This window comes from Mytilus californianus, unplaced genomic scaffold (genome assembly GCF_021869535.1).
Source record: "Mytilus californianus isolate M0D057914Y unplaced genomic scaffold, xbMytCali1.0.p SCAF_8, whole genome shotgun sequence".
NCBI lineage: Eukaryota > Metazoa > Mollusca > Bivalvia > Mytilida > Mytilidae > Mytilus > Mytilus californianus.
In genome coordinates this window covers 65,019,563-65,040,567 of record NW_026262734.1, presented here as the reverse complement: position 1 = coordinate 65,040,567, position 21,005 = coordinate 65,019,563, and the positions used below count along the sequence as shown (strand labels likewise).

At 31.2% G+C, this 21,005-nt stretch overlaps 1 protein-coding gene across 7 annotated transcripts in view; it reads right to left on the bottom strand.

Annotated features, from left to right (window-relative positions):
• Positions 1-21,005, bottom strand: part of LOC127710653 (septin-2B-like) — a 154,851-nt gene that overhangs the window by 33,282 nt on the left and 100,564 nt on the right. Inside the window, exon 1 of one of the 7 annotated variants that reach the window (XM_052216604.1) lies at positions 1,579-2,907. The exons of 3 other annotated variants lie outside the window; for them this stretch is intronic. In XM_052216604.1, the coding sequence (XP_052072564.1) occupies positions 1,579-2,379 (801 nt within the window). In that variant the 5' untranslated portion in view covers positions 2,380-2,907. Of the gene's footprint in view, positions 1-1,578; positions 2,908-21,005 lie in introns of those variants that run through there. 3 more of the 7 variants (XM_052216603.1, XM_052216606.1, XM_052216605.1) reach the window with 3 other exon arrangements.

The following is a 21,005-nucleotide window of genomic DNA, read 5'->3' as shown; positions in this document are numbered from 1 at the left end:
GCATTAAAATTGGAAAGATCATATCATAAGGAACATGTGTACTAAGTTTCAAGTTGATTGGACTTCAATTTCATCAAAAACTACCTTGACCAAAAACTTTAACCTGAAGCGGGACAGACGGACGGACAAACGACCGAAAAACATAATGCCCCTAGGTGGGGCATAAAAACCAAAGTGATTAAACCATATAAGAACAACTCTACCTGATTGAGTTTCATCTACTACTGTTTCAATAACATAATTCATTAACTGGAAATTTGCGGACAAAATATATCATAATTTTGAAGCATGCAAATACCGAAGCACTTGTTGCTAGTAGCCTCGAAGGGAGTGATTAAGTCCATCTGGCCATCTGAACTGCAACTAATTCACTACTAATAAAAGCCTTCTTAAGCCCATATTTAATTTTTATTCATCTAATTATCAACCAATTTTCAACTAAGGTAATATAACAACCTTCAAATGTTTTCCTTATGATTACTTTTTATATTGTAAGTAATCACTAAGTTTCTGACAAACAGCCTGTTGTCCACTGCTCCAATTGAGACAAAAATATGAACTAATCTTTACCTGAACCCCACCCATATATATATTTCATACACATCCAAATTGATGAAATAGTACAACAAATTGTTATTGTGTTTATGTCAAATATAACTATTTTGGTATGTCAACAAACCACTCCACTCAGATCTACTATAAATGTCAATTGTTTAAACTATGTGTATCAAATTTCTGATATTTTTTGCATATTTTAAGGTGAAAAATGCAAATTTATACTAAATCACTTTATTATAGTCAAATCAACAACATTTGTATTTCAATTTGTCGTAGTTCACATGAATTCTTTCATGTTTCTTTCAATGATTAATACACAACGGTTAACAGTATAAATTGTTCTTTGTTTAAAACCATTTAAGGACTACAGTAGCCCCTTTCTAATAAGGCAAACCTTACAAAAAAGAATACAACGTTAGCTTAAGAGTGTAATTAATACTAAATGCTGTTTACTAAGTAATTGAATTAAAACTAACATTAAAAAGAGGCTTCATGGAAGGAGATTTATGCTATATAATGGGGGGGGGGGGGGGGGGGGGGGAGGGTGTAAATGTAATGCATCCTACATCTTATACAGTTTCATATCGTTAAGCCCCTCAATAAAATCATAAGCTTATCCTAAGTTTAATTATGTTAATCTGTAAAACAGATTAGGATATGTGTAAGATTAAGAATGCTTACATGTATAATCTTATGAGAAGGAAATCAATGACCAAATATAAACAAATAGCCTTTTCATTTTTCATAAAAAATCATGCACAATAGATAACTCTACTACTCAAGCAAGTTTAGAAATGAATGTCTCCTTCATTGTCTAACCTCTGCATCTTGATATAAAGAAGCCTCAGAAGCTAGCATTAAATTAAAGCAGAACAAAGAGAAAATACAATCAATTCACTACACCTATCAATTTCCCTTTAGCTGCAGTTTATTGATTAAGGCAGGTGTGCTTTATGTATTGCTCTAACAAGAATCTTTAAAAAATATTGAAGCAAAAATACAACACCAAGTTCTACCCACCTGCATAAAAACTTTTGGTTTGTCTGACAGACATGATTCCGTCGGCAGGTCGTCCATTTGTTTACGCCGAGTCTGAATTTCTACATGACCAGATGTAACAATGGAGGAAACGTTTGTTTCAGACGAAAGCTTCTCAGTGTCTGACTCAGCTTTAGTATTAGAAACAATAATATTTGAATGTGCATCACTTTTACCATTAATATCATTAGAAGATGTGTGAGTCACACTGGATTGATTTGATAATATCGTTTCACTGTGAATTTCATTGACTTTCTTTCTACTGGGGATATTTGATTCAGTTTTAATTGAGCTCTCAATACTTGTTTTACGAGCTGAAGAAGCACTTCGAAATTTTTCTGCAGTACTAGTAATATCTTCTGCTTTAAAGCTATTGGATTTTCTAGGAATATAAGACCGTTCACCCGTTCCTTCAGTCTTTCTAAGACTATTCCTTTTCTTAATTAAGAAAGATGATGACTTGTCTTCAGGGCTGGTTTCTTTAGGTTTTTGTTCTGTTTCACGAAAACTAGTCCGTTTTTTGGGGATATTAGGTTTTTCCTCAGAAATGTGAAGTTCTGCTGTCTCAATAGAACTATTTGAAGATCTAACAGAGCTAGAGCTGGATTTATCATCAGAAAGTTTCCTTGTTTTAGTCCCATCCTTTACTGAAGTCTTTGATGTTACAGACCCAAACTGTGAACGTTTTGTGGCCTCCCCAGGCGTTGGTGAGGTTGGAGATTTTGGTGTCCGTGTTCCAGTGAGACGAGAAGTGGAAGTAAGAATTTTTGGTCTGGAACTCATTTCAGAAATAGTTCAACTTAGAAATCAACTTACAAAATCATCCATCAAAATGATGTAAAATTCCCAAAACAAGTTTGTTATTCAATTTCCAAATTAAGCCAACATGAAATATTTCATTAGGAATTCTGACTATGACAAATTACTACGTTACCTTATGCACAATGACAAACATATGTTCCAATAAATTACGGTCCAAAAAAAGTTGTGACAAACTAAAAATTGTCCTTGATGAGTAATTGCACACTTAATGTATTTAGCCACACACTTTATCTGAGATACACCCCCTAGGTATGTATATTCCCTTTGGAGAATTCCCTAAGGTGCTGTCAATTAGATCCTAAATTGGTATCAAAGTTAATACCTGTCCGACCAGCAATATAACACTGTAATTTAACCTTTACATCATTTAAGTCCTTATAAAGCTGTAAATCTGTTACTCCAGATTACACTTATACAATGCACAGGTATCCACTGAATTAAACTTTCGGTCTGAAATTCGAGTCAAGTTTTAAATTGTGAGGAGGGTACACCAGGTGAGAGAGGAAGTCACATGATCTAATGTCAGTTTTTTTTACCTTACAACATTACATAATGTAAGTCCTTCCTTCACGACTTCACTTTTGTCAATGCACTTCCACTTTTCTTATTTATCCTATATAAACAAGCACCTGCTTCTCAAAGGGAGATAACCCCTATAATGGAGCCCCAATTATCTCTTGTTGACAGTTCAAACAATTTAGTAACTTATGCAAACTAGACTTTTTATCTTCTCCTATGTCACAATTTCTTGATCAAGGTTGACATTTCTATATATAAAAGACACATTTCTGACTACTTTATATTTATAACATTTTTGTTAATAATCTTATTTTCTTTCAATAGTTAGGTGAAATTTATCATGAATTGCATCAAAAATAATTCCTACCAAATGAATTTATTGAACTGAAGAAAGTTTTACAATATATAAGCAAAATATGTGAAAACATCAACACTCATTCATGAAGCTAAATTTACCTGAGTTCATGGTAATTTCCTCTTAATTGCATATTCCCAATGAGCCAGAAAATTATGCAATTAACAAGATTTTTTTTTTTGATTTTTTACTTTTGAATTGTGTGTATATTGTTAAATAATCACATTTGAGACACAAAAAAAACCTTGATGTCAAAAAGAAAGAAAAGAGAAAGACAATATTATTATAAATAATTTCTTTTTCTAAAGACAACAAAATTACGTAGACCCACTCTGATTTCTTTCATACTAATTAGTAAAACAACAAAACTTGTACTAATTAGTATGCTTTATATGATCACTTAAAGACTATTGAGCTATTGTAATGCAATTAAGAGATTTTACATATAGAATTTGAAGAGAGACGGAATGGCTTTGTGGTTTGAATTCTGATGTAAATCACAGGATTGTGCAATCATGTGGAATTCAGTTTTTCAGGTATTGATGCGTTATATTCTTCTAATAAATTGGTCTCGTTTGGAAATAGGTCCTCATTATATCCCAAGTTACATGTACTATCTAATTTTATACAGATTAATTTTCAACAAATTACACAAACATCAGAAAAAGGAAAAGACTGCAATTACAACCAGTTACTTACATTTTTTTCAAATACATATGATTCTTGATATTAGTCAGCACAGAAAAATGATACTGATGCAGAAAAAAATAAATTGCTTCGCATAGCGCAGCTGGATACGACTGCAGATGTCCAACCCTGAAAAGTTGGGGCCAAAATGGACACAATATTCACACTTGATACAGGTCTGAATTTGGATTGTAATTAAATTTTTGACACATAATAGGTTTCTGACACAGAATATTTGTAGTCAAAGAACTTCAAATTGGTTATATGATTTGAATTTATATTCAATTTTTACTTTTGTGCAATACACTATGCTGTTGCGAATTGACCCCCCCCCCCAAAAAAAATTTAATTTTACCCCGGTTTTTTGTGTTTGTGCAATACACTATGCTGTTGAATATTAACCCCCAAAAAAAAAATATTTGAAGAAATTTTCTTTTAATTTCTGAAATCTGAAATGAGAAAAATTGTCCCCCCTCCAATTTTTTTCACCTCCCCCCTTTCCCTTATTCCAAAAAAACAATCTTTCCCTCAAGATATGGTCAGTATCTCAATTCAAATTTCTACTGGAGTTTGCAACCATCATTACCCATTTAAATACATCATAAAAGTTTTAAAATATAAAATGTCATGGCTAAAATTAATATTAATTAACAGTAACTGCTAAAAATAAATTGACAGCTAATCGCCTCAAGACAATCATCATTTCTTAATACATAATTTACAAGCAGTGTAAGGGAGGTAATCAAACACTGTTCAGTAAATAGATTTGGATTACCTCCCTTACACTGCTTTTAAATTGTCTCAATTGTCCTTTAACCAGAAAAACCCTTGTTTTTCCCCTTTTTTTGCCCCTAATTCCTGAAGTGTTTGAGCCACAACCCTCCAAAGTCAATCCTAACCATCCCTTTGTAGTATGGAAACTTGTGGTATAATTTCAGAGAGATTCATACACTTTAACATAAGTTATTGTCTGGAAACTACAAAAATGCTTATTTGGGTCCCTTTTTTGGCCCTTAATTCCTAAACAGTTGGGACCATAACCCCAAAAATCAATCCCAACCTTCCTTTAGTGGTTATAAACGTTGCGTAAAAATTTAATTGATTTCAATTTCTTATACTAAAGTTATTATCCCGAAACCATCTGTCTTCGGACGATGCTGACGACGACGACGACGAAGAGGACGTGATACCAATATACGACCAAAATTTTTTTAATTTTTGCGATCGTTTAAAAAACCTCAACTTAATCAATGTTTTCTTTTTGCCAGATATAGAGACCCTGAAGAACAACTTTCTTCACAGAGACTCATACAATAGCAGACAGAACTCAGCTAATGATGATTGATTATTGGTGTTTAACGCCACTTTCAGCATTACTGACTATACTGTGGCAGTCAGTTTTTATTGGTGGAGGGAGCCAGAGTAAGTGGAGAGAACTACAACCCCTTAGGTAGGAAAACTGACAATCCTAGTCTATTGAAATTGAGTTTGGAGTCAAGACCCACCAAGTGCCACCTACCGCATTCTGTGTTCGAACGTACAACCTTGGTGTGGACAGGCTAGAGAGTTGTCTCATTGGCAATCACACCACATCTTCTTATTTTTATAGTGATACAGAAGATGAAATACTTATAAGACCACTCAGCCACTGAAGCATCTTTCTCATTTAATGATAATACAATGTTGATGAAAAGGCAGTTAGTCATGTTACAAACAAGAAAAAGAGATTCCAAACTGTAATTAATTTTTTGGAAGTATCCATTTTTTTTACCTTTAAACTGGGCTGTTGTCACTTGCCTATCCAAGACAGGTCTCATTCACATTTCCAAAGTTAAAATTTTCAATGTAGGAATCAAAAATATTTGAATATTGTCTTCTGTTCTCACTAAACAAACAAGTTTCTCTTTGAGAAAAAATGGGAGTTAGAGACAAGTTTTTGATCCACCCTTCTATATTTAGGAACTTTGGTTCTGGAAAGTGATTTTGTAAAAGTTTATATTTTCTGCAAAGTCATAATTCATTTAAGACTTGGTGAGACACTTATTTCTGAAGTAAATTATTATATTATGGTTTTACTTCAAAGAATTAAACTGTCTGGAATTAAATTATTCTTATACTATAAATGACAGTGTTTATTCTCTAAATGTACTTTATCATGCTTATGGTATAACACTTTAAATTTCAACAGTCTTTTTTGTCAGAAAAGATGTAAACTTCACTGAAAAAGAAACATTTTTTAAAATTTTATTAAACACTTTATGTGACCATGTATTCTAAGCTTTAATCAAAAGATGGTGACAGAGTTGCATCTGCTGCTGTCTTCAGGGACAGAGCTGCAACTCTCCGTTTGCCATCTGATGCATCGATCTTTACTGCTGAAGCAGAAGCAATAGTTTTGGCTTTGAAATTTATTGCTTCTTCAGATAAATCCAAATTTATTATATGTTCTGATTCACTTTCATGCTTACAAGCTATACAAAATACTAAAATTAAAAACCCAACAATTCTCAAAATTTTATATGTAATGAGGAATTTAAAAATTCTTCTTAAAGAAATATTATTTCTATGGGTGCCGAGTCATGTTGGAATCCTTGGAAACACAGCTGTAGACCTTGAGGCAAAGAATGCCCTGGCTGACCCTTTATCTAACTGTGATATACCATATACCGATTTTAAATCTTATATTAGAGAATATGTTTTTAATATACTGAAAAATGAATGGAGTAAAAAAGATGGTAATAAATTACATGAAATTAAACCTAATTTATGTAAACCTTTCAATAATTTTATGTGCAGAAAAGATCAGTGTGTTATTTCTAGATGTCGTATTGGTCATACTAGAATAACACACGAATATCTTTTAAAAAATGAAGTAGAACCACAATGTATACCTTGTAACTGCAAGTATACTATTAAACATGTTTTAATCAATTGTATTGACTTTGCTGATATTCGTAAGAAGCATTTCAATGTCAATAATATGTATGAGTTATTTAATAATGTTTCATTTACAAACATTGTTTCATTTTTAAAAGAAGTTGGAATATATTCTAAAATATAAAAATGTTATTATATTTAAAACGATTTTAAATTTTATCACGTTATCTTAATGTTCATTTTTATTTGTAAATAATCAATTTGCTTTAATCTAGAATTTTAGTTTATTGAAGGACCTTTTGTCTGATTTTAAGAATATGCTTTAAATTGTAAAAAATATTCGAATTAGCTCTCGCCGCGATATAGCCTTGTTGTGCTAATGCGGCGTAAAGCAACCAACAATCAATCAATCAATCTAAGCTTTAATCCTTGTAAAAAAAGATATTGGCGAAATAACTATTTATACAGGCCAAAGGGAAATAACTCCAGTAGGAAAAAAAGGCAATAGAGTATATTCAACCAAGATCCTTATTAAAATATCTAATTCCAATATTTCTCTTAAATATAGGGTCAAATAAACAGTTTAATTATACCTTTATTATATCCCCTGACACATAAAGTGTTAAAGTATTCAGATTTCACACATAGTAACTTAATAAACCATCGGTATACTGATCATATTTCACTTATATTTGATTTCATACAAGTACTTTAACTTTAACTTAGACTATGGTCAGAAAATGTGATTTCTGTTTATCTTTTCTAGTATGGTTTTGCTATTCAACTACATTACTTATTACATGTAGTACAAATACAAAAAGAAATACATAAACATATTAGAATGTTTTATATCACTTCAGACATTTTCAGCAATTATTATGCAATAAAGAGATTTTTTTCACATTTCAGAGATAACTTAGAATGCTTTGTGTTTTAAATTCTGATGTAAATAACAGAATTATGTAACTAACTGCTATTCAATTCTGTAAATTTGAACAATTTTTTCTTTGATGAGACAATAATATGTGTTTGAGGAACACAGATATAATTATTATCTCCTTACAACTGCATTTTACATAACTTTTTCTCTAGCATTGTATAGTGGGAATAGCAAAGAAGATGATAATTTCAGTAAAACAGATAAAAAGATAAATATCTTTGATGTATAAATCATACACAATATCATATTATCTTTTTGAAAAACAAAACATCATAAGCAATCCACCATAATATGACATGCAATTGTGAGAACCAGTAAACTTCTTATTAAGGGTAAAAGTTAACATTGGGGCAATCAAAAACTGAAAGACTAAGAAAAATAGACGACACCCTGGCAAAAACAGAAGACGATAAAATACATGGGGAATGTGACCATGGGAAACAAATGATGGCCCCACTTGCATATAATGTTATAAAGGGACATAACTCAAGAACGGTAAAAGTGATGCTACAGAAATTCGTACTTGATCTGAGTTTTGTGGCAATTAGCATTGTGTATAAGTTTCATAATATTTGGTTGAGGCAAACTTAAGTTAGAAAATGGAAACTCAACAAGTGATGTTGGAATAAACTTCATCATGCAGACACAAGGCCAGAAGTTGGCAAAGCAAATTTTGTATTAAGGAATTAAGTTCTAGTACAATTAATTATGAATTGGAAACCCATAAAATGCTAGAACTGAAGCCCTGTTTGGGGTGAATCCCACCATTTGAGGTGCTCTACTCCATTAACATAGAGACTAACAGTATTCACTATTTATAAATGTACAATCATTTTAAAAATGTTAAATTTCTACTTCTGGCGGTGAGATGGCCATATCCCAGCATGACAATGTCATCACAAAATTCCATATCTCATTAAAACATAATATATCAACAAATAAAGAAATTTGTTAAATATTTCTTCATCCCCACTTCATATATTGTGTTCCCCCACTTATAAAAGCATTCTGGTTTCATGCACAAGAACATTTGTATTTAAAAAAAAAACACATCAGTGTACTATATCAGAACACATTAAGATAAGATTTCACAAATATTTCATTTCAATGAGTACTTAAAATTAAATTGAGGATTACAATCAGAAAATGTGTTTTTCATTGCACTTTTAAACACAACTGCATTGCACTTTTAGACAGTTGGTACTTGAACTTATACAAGTGTTTAATTTCAAGTTTGCTCAGTTAGATGCAGTAAAGCTTGAATATTATCAACAACTATTTCAACATTCTTTAGGTACTGAAATCATGATTGCTCAGATAAAATAGCTTGCAAATCAACATCTTGCAAAGAATTCCACTAAAACCTGTGATGTACCATTTTGAACTTGAGTGAGGTGTAAGTATTTACTCTGTGCTGAAGGCATCATTGTGACTTTGATATGAAATACAGACGATAAAAGTAAAGTTCCTCGCTGCTTTAGGTTTTATCATTTTTTATTTCTTTGCCATCCACTCTATATAGATTCAAATGAGTTCTATTTGAGCCATTTTCAATATCAATGCTAGATATTTGTAAAGCAGTTTTTATCAAATAATTTAGAATTGACCAATTGCAAGAAAACTGGTAAACTTTGATATATACAAGATTGCAGTTGTAATGGGGTTGAAAAAAATTGACAGTTTATTTTCAACTCCTTTTATTATTATAATGCATGTAGAATTTCCTACACTTCATGGAAAACCACTTTTAAAATTTAGTACTGTTAATTCAATAAACAGCTGCGCCATGAGCGCATGATACGCCCGTTGTCTTGTGTGTGAATCTTTATGCAATAATCATAAATAGTATCTGACATACAGCACGACATGCGAAAACCCCCCTTTTTTTTACAAAAAACTCAATATCTCTAAAATAAAATTTTGAATCAAAACCAAAAAGTATACAGACCTTTAGATTAATATAACTAAGAAGTGTGTAAAATTTCAAGCAATAATCAAAAATCGTTTTTGAGATACGGCGCAACATGTGAAAACCCCCCCTTTTTAAAAAAAAATAATCAATATCTCTAAAATAAAATTTTGAATCAAAACCAAAACGTATACAGATCTTTAGAATATATATTATATAACTAAGAAGTGTGTAAAATTTTAAGCAATAATCATAAATCGTTTTTGAGATACGGCGCGACATGTGAAAAACCCCTCCCCCTTTTATTACAAAATACTCAATAACTCAAAAATAAAATTTTGAATCATCACTAAAAAGTATACAGACCTTAAGATTAATATAACTAAGAAGTGAGTAAAGTTTTAAGCAATAATCATAAATTGTTTTTGAGATATGGCGCGACATGTGAAAAAAACACACACCTGTTTTAGTTTAACTAAGTCCCGTAACTCAAAAAGTTTTAATCTTATTTTCACCAAAAAGTATACAGATCGTTTGACCATCACAAGAAACAACTATCTTAAGTTTCATGAAATTTGGATAAGTCGTTCAAGTTACGGTGTGACATGTTTATGCCGGACAGACAGACGATCAGACGACATTTGTATGCCATAATATGTCTCATCAAAATTTTGACGGGCGTATAAAAATTTATATTTTATTTAAATTATTTTCATATATGAAAATGACAGCAATGAGGTTTTAAATAATAAAAAGTTGCATTCACAATTTTTTTCAGTGATGATTTTCGCTCATAAAATTTTTGCAATTGCATTAATTACATTAGATTTCACATTTTTGCCAAAGGTCAAGGATTCCCAATAATAAACACAGGCATTTATTTCTAAATTTACAGTACCTTAAATTTTGATCTTTTCTACTTTGGTAAAATACAATAAGAATAAGAAATAACAATCAAAAGAATAGTCACAAGATAGACATCTTTGATGTTTAAATTACATACAATATCATATTCTCTCTCAAAACCCACAAATGACAAATCATAAACCGTCAACAAAAACATGACACCCAAGTTTGAAAAACTGTAAACCTCATCTAATTGTTTCGATAAAACAAGATAAAACTATCAGATGATCATGTTCTGTACAAAAAATAGTAAATCTGTAACCATTAATAGCATTTGTATGCATGTTTAGTTACAGAATATTTGACACTGTAAGATGAATCCCATTTCTTTTTTGCATGTCCTTTTATTATGCTGCTTTTTATCATATATCTTTTGAAAGAAGATTCTAATTTCTGTTTCCCCATCAATTCATGTGTGTTATTAATGTTGCAAAAAACTGCAGCTTTTGAGTAATAAAAATTAATGATGTGTATATGATGAAAGGGGATGTATAAAGTACTTAGGTATTAGATGGTATCACATGAAGAGACCTCCAAAACAACAACTAACTCAGGTGGAAGGGTATGAGACATCAGGTATTGTGTGTCCATAAAAAATTCAAAAATGTTTTCATTATGCCAACATGTCTATTTAACAGGTTACTTTAACAAAACTTAATTAAAAATGACAAACAAAAAAATCATAAAAAATCAAATTATTAGCTTGTTTTCAGTTGTAAGTAACATAGTAATGTATTTATTATTTTGTTAGATTTGGTTCAGGCAACTTCAAATATGTCAAATTTTGGCATGGAACTTACATGAAACCCAATAACAGTATCATTTAAAATGAAAATCCAAAACCTGATACAAAAGTTTAAAAGAAGATTAAACTAAACAGGATTGAAAGTAAAGTCAGACCTAGAGAAGGAAACTGAATAAGAGCTTTGCACAAGGGAGATAAATTCCTTAACTAAAAATGATTTCCAAAATTTATAATATTTAATTTCAATAAAACAATATTCGTATTTTCGTCCCAGTACAGAAGTGATTCCCTTGGAACTAACAGTCCCCAAGCAGAGGTTTTGACATAGTGCTAGTAACATTGCTTTTAAATTTGGCTAAAACATTCTCAAACTTATAGAGGATTGAACCAACAAAGTACAATTTAATGCCTCAATTATAAACCAACATACAATTTGGCTTATGATAATATCAAATACTCTTGGACAGATTTTATACACTTATCATAATAAACAATTTTTATTTCTAACAATCCAAAGTAAGCTAATGACTATAGAACAGCTCCAGGCCTTATAAAAGTCCATTTTTCTAAACTAATAAAACGTTTCTGTGACAAGAGGCGGTGACTTCTCATTACGACCAAAAGCTTTCAAAGACTTTTGTTAAAATTTGATAACAGACTAAAATTTGAAAATGCCCCAAAGGAAATAAAGCAACCTAGGATAGAATAGAATAAGGGGCCTTTAGGGGCTGTTCCCTTTTATGTTTCCTATGAAAAAACCTTGGGCATGTTTGTATTTAATTCAAAATGTACTTATAAAACCATCATGTCATCTGTATAAATGTAATCTGGTCCATATTAGGTCTCTGAAATAACAAGTCTATGATATAACATACAAGAATCAGAGTACACAATGATTTTCAGTAAAAAAAAACCTAAACAATTTTCAAAAATCATGTTTTATTCAAATAAATATATTTTTTTTATTTCTTGGTAGGAGTGCTGTGATTTGCAAACACTGTTTAAAAGGATTTTGTTTTATTTCTAACTGTAGAACAGAAAGGGAGAAAAATCTTGTTTTTTAATGAAAAATCCAGTCATGAATATTTTAGTACCAAAATGTTTATTTTATAAGTGCAAGTAGCTGAACAATGTTCATTTTGAAATTCAAATGCCAGAATAAACAAATTCTTTATCACTATGACATTGAGATTGCGTTTCAAAGATGTACTGAAATAATATTCAATATTCATTTATAATTACATAATGGTAGTTACATAAATTATTAAAAAAAACACTCATAAAAGCCACAAAGAATTCTCAACATGAAACTGTATAAATACATATTAAGAAAATTTCAATTTTCAACAAAACAGAAAAACCCTGAACTTGAAGGAACCATCAATAACACTGAACAATAAAACTCATTTATCTCAATAAACATTATCTACTAAATAACCCTTCTACTTCAAACATATTCTTCAATACAACATTAAATCACTATCAATATCTTGTAAATTACCTTGAATACCTCACACTTAAGTAATACACAAATATGTAACTGTTATTATGCAATTTAAATGAAATCATAAGTTTTCCCTATAATCTAGCTTACAGGCATCAGGGGCCACACTAATAAGTACCTTTTGTTGCTTTTGTTGACGATGATGGATAGGAGTTTAATACCTTGCCAGTGGCAAGTACTACATGCATATCAGGATGGGGACATATTAGTGAAAAATTAACATGAAACCTGCCCTGTACTAGACCCACAAGCTGAGTTGTATTTTTAACATGCAGCTGTGCTATTTCACAAGGCATCAAAGTGAGTGTCTGCAGCCAGACATGTCTCCCTATCTGAACACACAATTCTTTTGCTCCTACTCCTAAATGCTGCTTGCTTGCATTGGCACGAGAAGAACCAAATATAAAATTTCAAATCTTTGGTTTGACACTTAAACAGGGAATACATTACATGATGCTTGAGGCTATAGCACGCCACACCACGAGACCACCGAGGAGGTTCTGCTTTTATTAATGGAATTTAACTAAACAGTTTACATGTCTGACTTTCTGACCCTCTGCATTTGATATTGTGTAAACTTTCCTTCTTTCATTTTCAAGAGGACTTCTCAACTGATTTGTCAATCTAAGCCCTACAAGTATACTTATGCATACACCTAACCACAACTGTCCTCTGGCCATGTCATTTTTGTTGAGCCCTATGAGATCCTGTTGCTTATAATACTCCATGGACAATAGATCTCTGTATAAAGTGGTAAATTTGTGCACTTATACATGCTTTCAGTTTAATAAGCTTTAATAGGCTACAAACATGTTCATGGCGTAGAAAAATAAACAAGAATGCACAATCAGATACACTAAAGTGTGCATGAATTCAACTTCCGTATTTATTTCAACAACATGTTTAAACACTTAAACTACATCTTAAAAGGACTTCTGTTAAGATTATTGTTTCAAAATAGGAAAGTCACGACCACAAAAAATGCCAACGAGAAGGTTGGTAACCACAAATGTAAATATCTGCCAGTTTGTCTGGTAGTAAGTGGTGAGGACCGATCGATCTCCATTCTGTCGGTACAAAATACATCAACCACTAATTATCAGTACACAGTACCATGACCATTCAACTAGTGTTTGTCATTGGAGATAATTTGAAGGGTGTAAAAACTTACAATGATGATCAATGAAGAAATGCAGTTAATAAGTTTTTAACAAATCAAAGTGTTCAATTAATCTAAGAGTCTTTTTTTTATAGTCTTTGAATGGTTTTACACCAGTAATTTTTTGGGGCCCTTTTTAGCTTGCTGTTCGGTGTGAGCCAATGCTCCGTGTTGAAGGCCGTACCTTGACCTATAATGGTTTACTTTTATAAATTGTAACTTGGATGGAGAGTTGTCTCATTGGCACTCATACCACATCTTCCTATATCTATAAAAAAAAAAAAAAGTCAGGATACATTGTATATGGGGGAGGGTAGCGGAGGTGCCAGGCATTTTAATTATATTTGAAAAAATATTTAAAGCCGGGTTTTTTAGAAAAAAATCAATCAAATACCAAGTTTCATGAAAATATCTATAATACTTAGATATCAGTATTCAGAATGTTTGGACCCTATAATATACTAGAAAGCACAGCAGTGCTACAATAAAGCTGCTTTTTACATCTGAGAACTTAATAAACTTTTTCTCTTTCAATTTAAATTTTGAAATCAGATATATTTTTTTCCCAAAATGTAATTTAAATTTTGTTACCTATCTTGAAGTTTAACATAACCTGAAAGAAGACCTTGTCAAATTTCTTTGAATAAAGTCAAATTTCTTTGAATAAAACTGTCCATAAGTCTTTCAGTACATTCTGGTATCTATCTCAGTTTTATGCTAATTTATCTCCCCATGAATAAATTTTAACTTTAGATGAATTAAATATTTGAAAATAATTTTCAAACATGTAAAAAGTCACACATTTAAATTCATGTTAACAATCTTTGAAGCTTAGGCCATAAAAAAACTGTTCCCATTTTGACCATTCATAACGTTACATTTGAAATCTTAAGAATTTAACAGGACCAAGTTAATAGTCCCAACATAATGTGTCCTTAATGTGATATCATTTTTAAATGGTCCTTAATATCTCATTGGTAAATATGTTTTAAATCTTCATACACCCCACACATAATAATTATCAAGGATATAAAAATCCAACACTGTCAGACAAGATGTATGTGAAAAATCATTTCAAATAAATGACCCAAGATTTAAATTTACAAGGCCAAATATTAAAATATCTTACTTTAAGAGTACATTTTAATAGTTTCGAACTCACACATACAAGCAAATATCAGGTTTTGGAAAGATCAGGGATTTAAGTGATAATTAAATGACAATTTGTTAAGCCCTACAAAATTTAACCCTTAAATTAGGTAAATAGTACTTTTAAGGGGCATTAGCTGTCAAATTCATGTTCACATTTGATTTATAACATACTAAAAGGTATATTCAAATTTTAAAAAGTCTAAAAAAAACCAATTTACGATGCATGGACTCAATAATATGTATCAGCATTTCATTTGTATTTTAATCTAGACGCCATCTAATTAACTATCAAGGTGACCTCCAAAGTCGGCCATCAGTCATATCACCCGAAATAAACATATAAAATATAGATATAAATAGATAGCAAACACATGCAATTGGATTTTTCTAGGTCTGTTTGATTTCATATTATAAGTTAAAAAAATGTTAATCATCGTTTTTACCTGTATAAGAATGACTTTTTGTGGATCAAATCAGTCGACCAAATGGTGTACCCTTGTTTCACTTTCATTGTTGATATTCTTTCCCTTTTAATAGCTGAACACACCTAGTTAAAATGATTCAATGAGGTCGAATTATTTTCACTTGCAAGTGAATAATTCATCAGCGATGTTTCTTAGCTTATTTTGACAAAATTGAACAAAATTAGCTGCTAAAAGCCAATTATCATTTCACTATTTCACTTTCATTAATGATTGAACAAAAAAAATCATATTTTAATATTTTTTAAATCGTATTTTAATATTTTTTATATCTTGTAGCTTATACCCCTTTGAATAATGCAAAATGTGAAAATATTTAAAACTTCAGTTCTAGGTTTTTTTTTCAATTATAGTATATAACATGCACATGAATTGCATAATGCAATTTTTACAAACAAAGATTTGCAGTAATCAGACTTTTTAGTAAATGCAAAACATGAAATTCTGAATGAACACGACACAGGGGTTGGAAAATTAAATCACTGTGAAAGAAATATCTATGTAGTACAAAAATCAATTTAAATCAGTGAAGATCAAGTTTATGTAGGTTTTCATCTGATTTTTGATTTTTTTGTACATACAAAATATATTGATAAAAATGTTTCCTCTCTGGCTCTCATTAACACTTAAATGTACAACAGTGACCGCATCAAATAAAGTCCCCAAACAGATCCTGAGAACCTATTTTTATTTCTTTGATCTAAAAGTAGATATACTTGACCTATCTAATATCCCAGATCTTTGCTATCCTATAGTTACATTATATACATAGAGCTGAGTAATTTGTTTTTGAGTTAAACATATTATCATATTTTTTTTCAATTATCATTTCAAATTCAAATCTTCCTGGACTTAAGACGACAATATGACACCTTCCAATGAGTCTCCTTGTGATTTACTAACTTAAAAATGAAGAACTTATTTTGCAGTCTTAGGACTTCTCAATCTTAGATGCAACATTACTAATATGTATATGCATAATCTAACAGTTAAAGCTAAAACATTGTGAACAATTGCAGTTCAATGTATGGCCTTTTAGCATAGTAAGCTATGAAAGGCCCGTGGTGAGGATGACTGAATATAAAACACTTTCAAAAGAGAAAACCAAAGGCCTGATTAACATTATTATCATAAACGAAAAATTATTATGGCAGACTGAAACCAACAACAACGGTGACCTAAAGTTGTTAATTTCTGTGTCATTTGGTCTCTATGTTGAGAGTTGTCTCATTGGCAATTATACCATATCTGCTTATTTTTATAACAACTACTGGACTACAGGATCCTTGCTTAGGGACTGGAACATACAAACGGTGATGGGGTTCAACTTATTTGTGATCACTTTAATTCATTGTAGGTGAAATTGTCATGTCAGGTTGCTGTCTCATTAATGTTAACTAAATCCCACATCTTTAATTGTAAATCTTGGGCAATGAGACTTTGTAAGTAATGTTTAAGTATAGTACTAATGGTCTAAAACATCTAGTTACATTCATTCATAATCAAATGGTTTCACTATGTCGTGTATGTAGGTCTTGATATATATCTCCACTCGAGACAGTAAAATTTAAAATATTTAAAATTAAACTGTTGAGAGTGAAGAAATATCATAATACACGAGATAAAGTGGTGGAATCTGTTTCTCTAATGATTTTAAAATGATATCTAAACAAGATTAACCTTCCTCTTCAAGGATTTGCAGAAAGTTGTGTTCTTTATATGTAACATCATCAAGCATGGTCGCCTTTTTTCATGATGTCACAAAAGGAATTAGTCAGATGAAATCAAGAAAATTTGACGTCATAATTGAAATTTCAACCAATCATTTGCCGAGAACAAAGTTTTCTCTAGAGAGGAGAAATATTTTTTCTCACACCGATCGAGACATGTGAAAAAAGGGCCAATAATAAAATTAAGATTGTTTGATGTTGCCTTACCTACCCATCTAAAAAGCAGCCTACCCGTAAAATGTCATGACACAAATCAGTTCCAATTTTATAAAAGATTTTTTCCTGCTCTAATGTTGTTTTCTTGTCTAAAACATGTAACTTATGTTGTTGGCCAAAAAAAAATAAAATCCCTACCTACCTACCCAACCTTACAAGGCATGGGTAGGCAACATTAAACAAAATTTTTTAAGGGAGACCTAGCATGAAAATAAGAGAAATATATATGTATTGCATAAAAATTCAGGTTTTTGTTTTAGACATTATCTGGGACTATTATAATAGTCCCAGACATTATGCAGGCCTATAGATATCAATTGGTTTCTTTTGTCACTAAGTGGCAGTTTTATTGACTCCCAACAGCTCCTTTCATAATAATTTATGCTTCAAAATTGACAATATCTAGGTTTCTTGATGTTAAACTGACCCAAGCCTGCCATACCATTTGTACATTAAGTAAACATGAATGAATTCTTCAAAATTCTAATAAAGAAATGTTTGTGATAAAACTTAAGCCTTTTCCTGTAACATTTTCAAATTAAAGTCATGTTGGTGAATTTAGCATTAAATTAAAAACAAGCCTCCCTTTCATGTCCCTGTGTTCATTTCAATTAGACAAATGAGAATGAAACTTTGAATAAAACCTTTCATATTATTGTAGCTATTTAGATAAAAGCCAATTTCAAAAGTCAATGATACACCAGTTAAATCAAACATGCCAAGCGTATTATCGCTGGATACAGCAAATTCGTTCCTATTTAATTCTCCGTTGCCAGATTATGTTTATATTTACCGATAGTGATATTATAGGACAAACAATTCTCGGACTCTCTCTTTCAGCCTTATTTATCTACATATTTGTGAACACATCAGTCCGTTGACACAACCATTCTGCTACATAGAGCAATGGAAATTTTAATCTTAAAGTTCACACGTTGCTCTTTGTATTCCAGATAAATGGCTATCATTTATATAGGGTTCTAAATGAATTCAAAACTATTTGAAGTCACACAGTTCTTTATAATCTGGATGTCAAAAATATTTTTATATAAAATGACCTATATTACTTTTGTTAGTTTGACCATGAAGACCATATCAAATATTGGATGTTGGAATTTAAACAGTTGCCAAACATCTTTGGGATCCTCCTTCTTATATTTTTTTATTCAGGAAATCACACTCTGAAGACCATTGTATGATGTAAAATCAAGCTAAAAGTTTTAAAAAAAAAAGACATATATATATAGATAAATGGCAAATCTCCTTTTAACACATTTTCCTCAAGTTATCAGTTTGCTTTCAACTCGGGTTTGAATATTTCCGTTTGGTATCTCTCGCCTCTCTTTTTACAACTTTCCCCAAATAGCAAATAAACTTTTGAAATAGTCTGGTTCATTAAGTTTAAGGTCCTTTCACACCCATGATATGGGTTTTCTTATGATAATCTTTAACACTAGGTCTACTACATGTATAGGGCAGACCATGGTACCTACTTAATTTGGAAAGGAATAAATGACAGTCTGCACTGTTAACCACTAGTCCAATGCCTTGTAAAGTAAAGCTACATTTAGACTAAAGTAAGTACATGCAAAACTTTGTTTAGACACATGAAATAAAATATCGATATATTCATCTACGGACTACTGTAGTTGGAAAAGTTTTTGGTGAAGACAGCTGATTTGATACCAATTTCCAAGTACTAGTGTTTACCTGTACATGTTCCACAGTTTCAGAAAAAAATCTTCCTCAAGTTTAAAAATAGACATACAACTTTAAAGAGACAACCCCTGGCAAGACTCAGCTGAAGTCTGTACACTATTGACCCCATGAGAAATACTTAAATGGAAAAAGCATTTACAAATTCACAGTTTTTTTTGGGGTCCAACAATGGACATTTCATGTTGTTTTGTTATAACTTTCATCACTTGTAATTTCATTTTTACAAGGATACAAATACAATTACCTTATGAAAAATCATATGACAGTTATAATCTTTCTTTCAAGTGATTATGAAACATATATATATAGAGTGGATTATTATGTTTCCGTTGTTTCCATTGTTCAAATTCTAATTTTTTTAAATATAAAAAACCTAATTGTTCTGATTATCAAAAACAAAAAATACTACAGCGGAAACAAATTTTTTTTTCCTAACAATTAGGCTTGAACTTTTGGACTAGAAAGTAACCTTTAAAAATGTATAATATATCAATACGTTTGATGAACTATTGTGAAAGTGCTGAAAGTCAAGTACTTGTATCCAGTTTAAAGTTTATGGTTACAAACCATGAACCAGCAATTCAAACAAAATGTATATGTAAGCTCAAAAAAAAAAAGCTTCATGGACATTATTTCTGTTTGATGTTTAAAAAAAACAATTTTTTACATTTTTGATTGATTGATTGATTGTTGGTGTTTTAACGCCACGTTTAAGTGCCACTTTTGGGCTATTTCGTGGCGGTCAGTTTTTATAGGTGGAGGAAGCTGCAGTGCCCAGAGGAAACCACTGACCTTCGATAGGAAAACTGACAATCCTAGTCAATTAAGGTTGGAATCGAGTGCACCTGCACGAGCGGGGTTCGAACTCACAACCTCAGTGTTGACTGGCTAGTGATTACAGTAGTAGAACTACTTAGACCACTTGGCCACCGAGGCCCCTTTTACATTTTTGAAAAACAGCATAGTTTTGCAATGTTGCACTGCTAGCCTTTTAGTCTAGCTACATGTATGTCTGTAAATATGTGAAGCATCACATACCATACTCATTTCTTTCATTCATAGTTCCTGACTATGCATACATCATGTACATGTATGTATGTGCAAGTTTAATCTTAAATGCCCTCTAGTTGTTTTGGAAATATAATTGATATACATGTAGGTTACCAGTATGACAATGATAAAACAGACAACACATGTGAAAAGATGACTGATTGTGATCTGTATATATACTAATACACTGCCTGTGAATGAAGCAGGCAACACAAAAAGGAGGAATCTAATATTTGATTTATTTTTCATTCTGACAAAGTCTTATAATCGAGTCTTTCAATAACTTAACTGCATTCTGAATTATGGCACATACCCATTTCATTTCTTTTATCTATGAGGGTCAGGATGGGGTTTACAGAATAGCAAATATTGGACCAAATCTACAGAATAATAAATAGGCCAAAAATATAAAGAATAAAGAAAGAATATGCAAAAAAAGTAATGAATAGAGAATAATGAGGTGCTACATGTACATGTATATAAAATACAAAGAATAGAGAAAAACGACCTTAAAAATGAAAGAAAAACTACTACTATTGGGTGTTTAACTACCTTGCCTACCCATGAGGGTCTAGCACTGTCTAAAAGAATACAGAAATGAAGGACTGTGGCCCATCCAGAGCCTCATTTATACTTC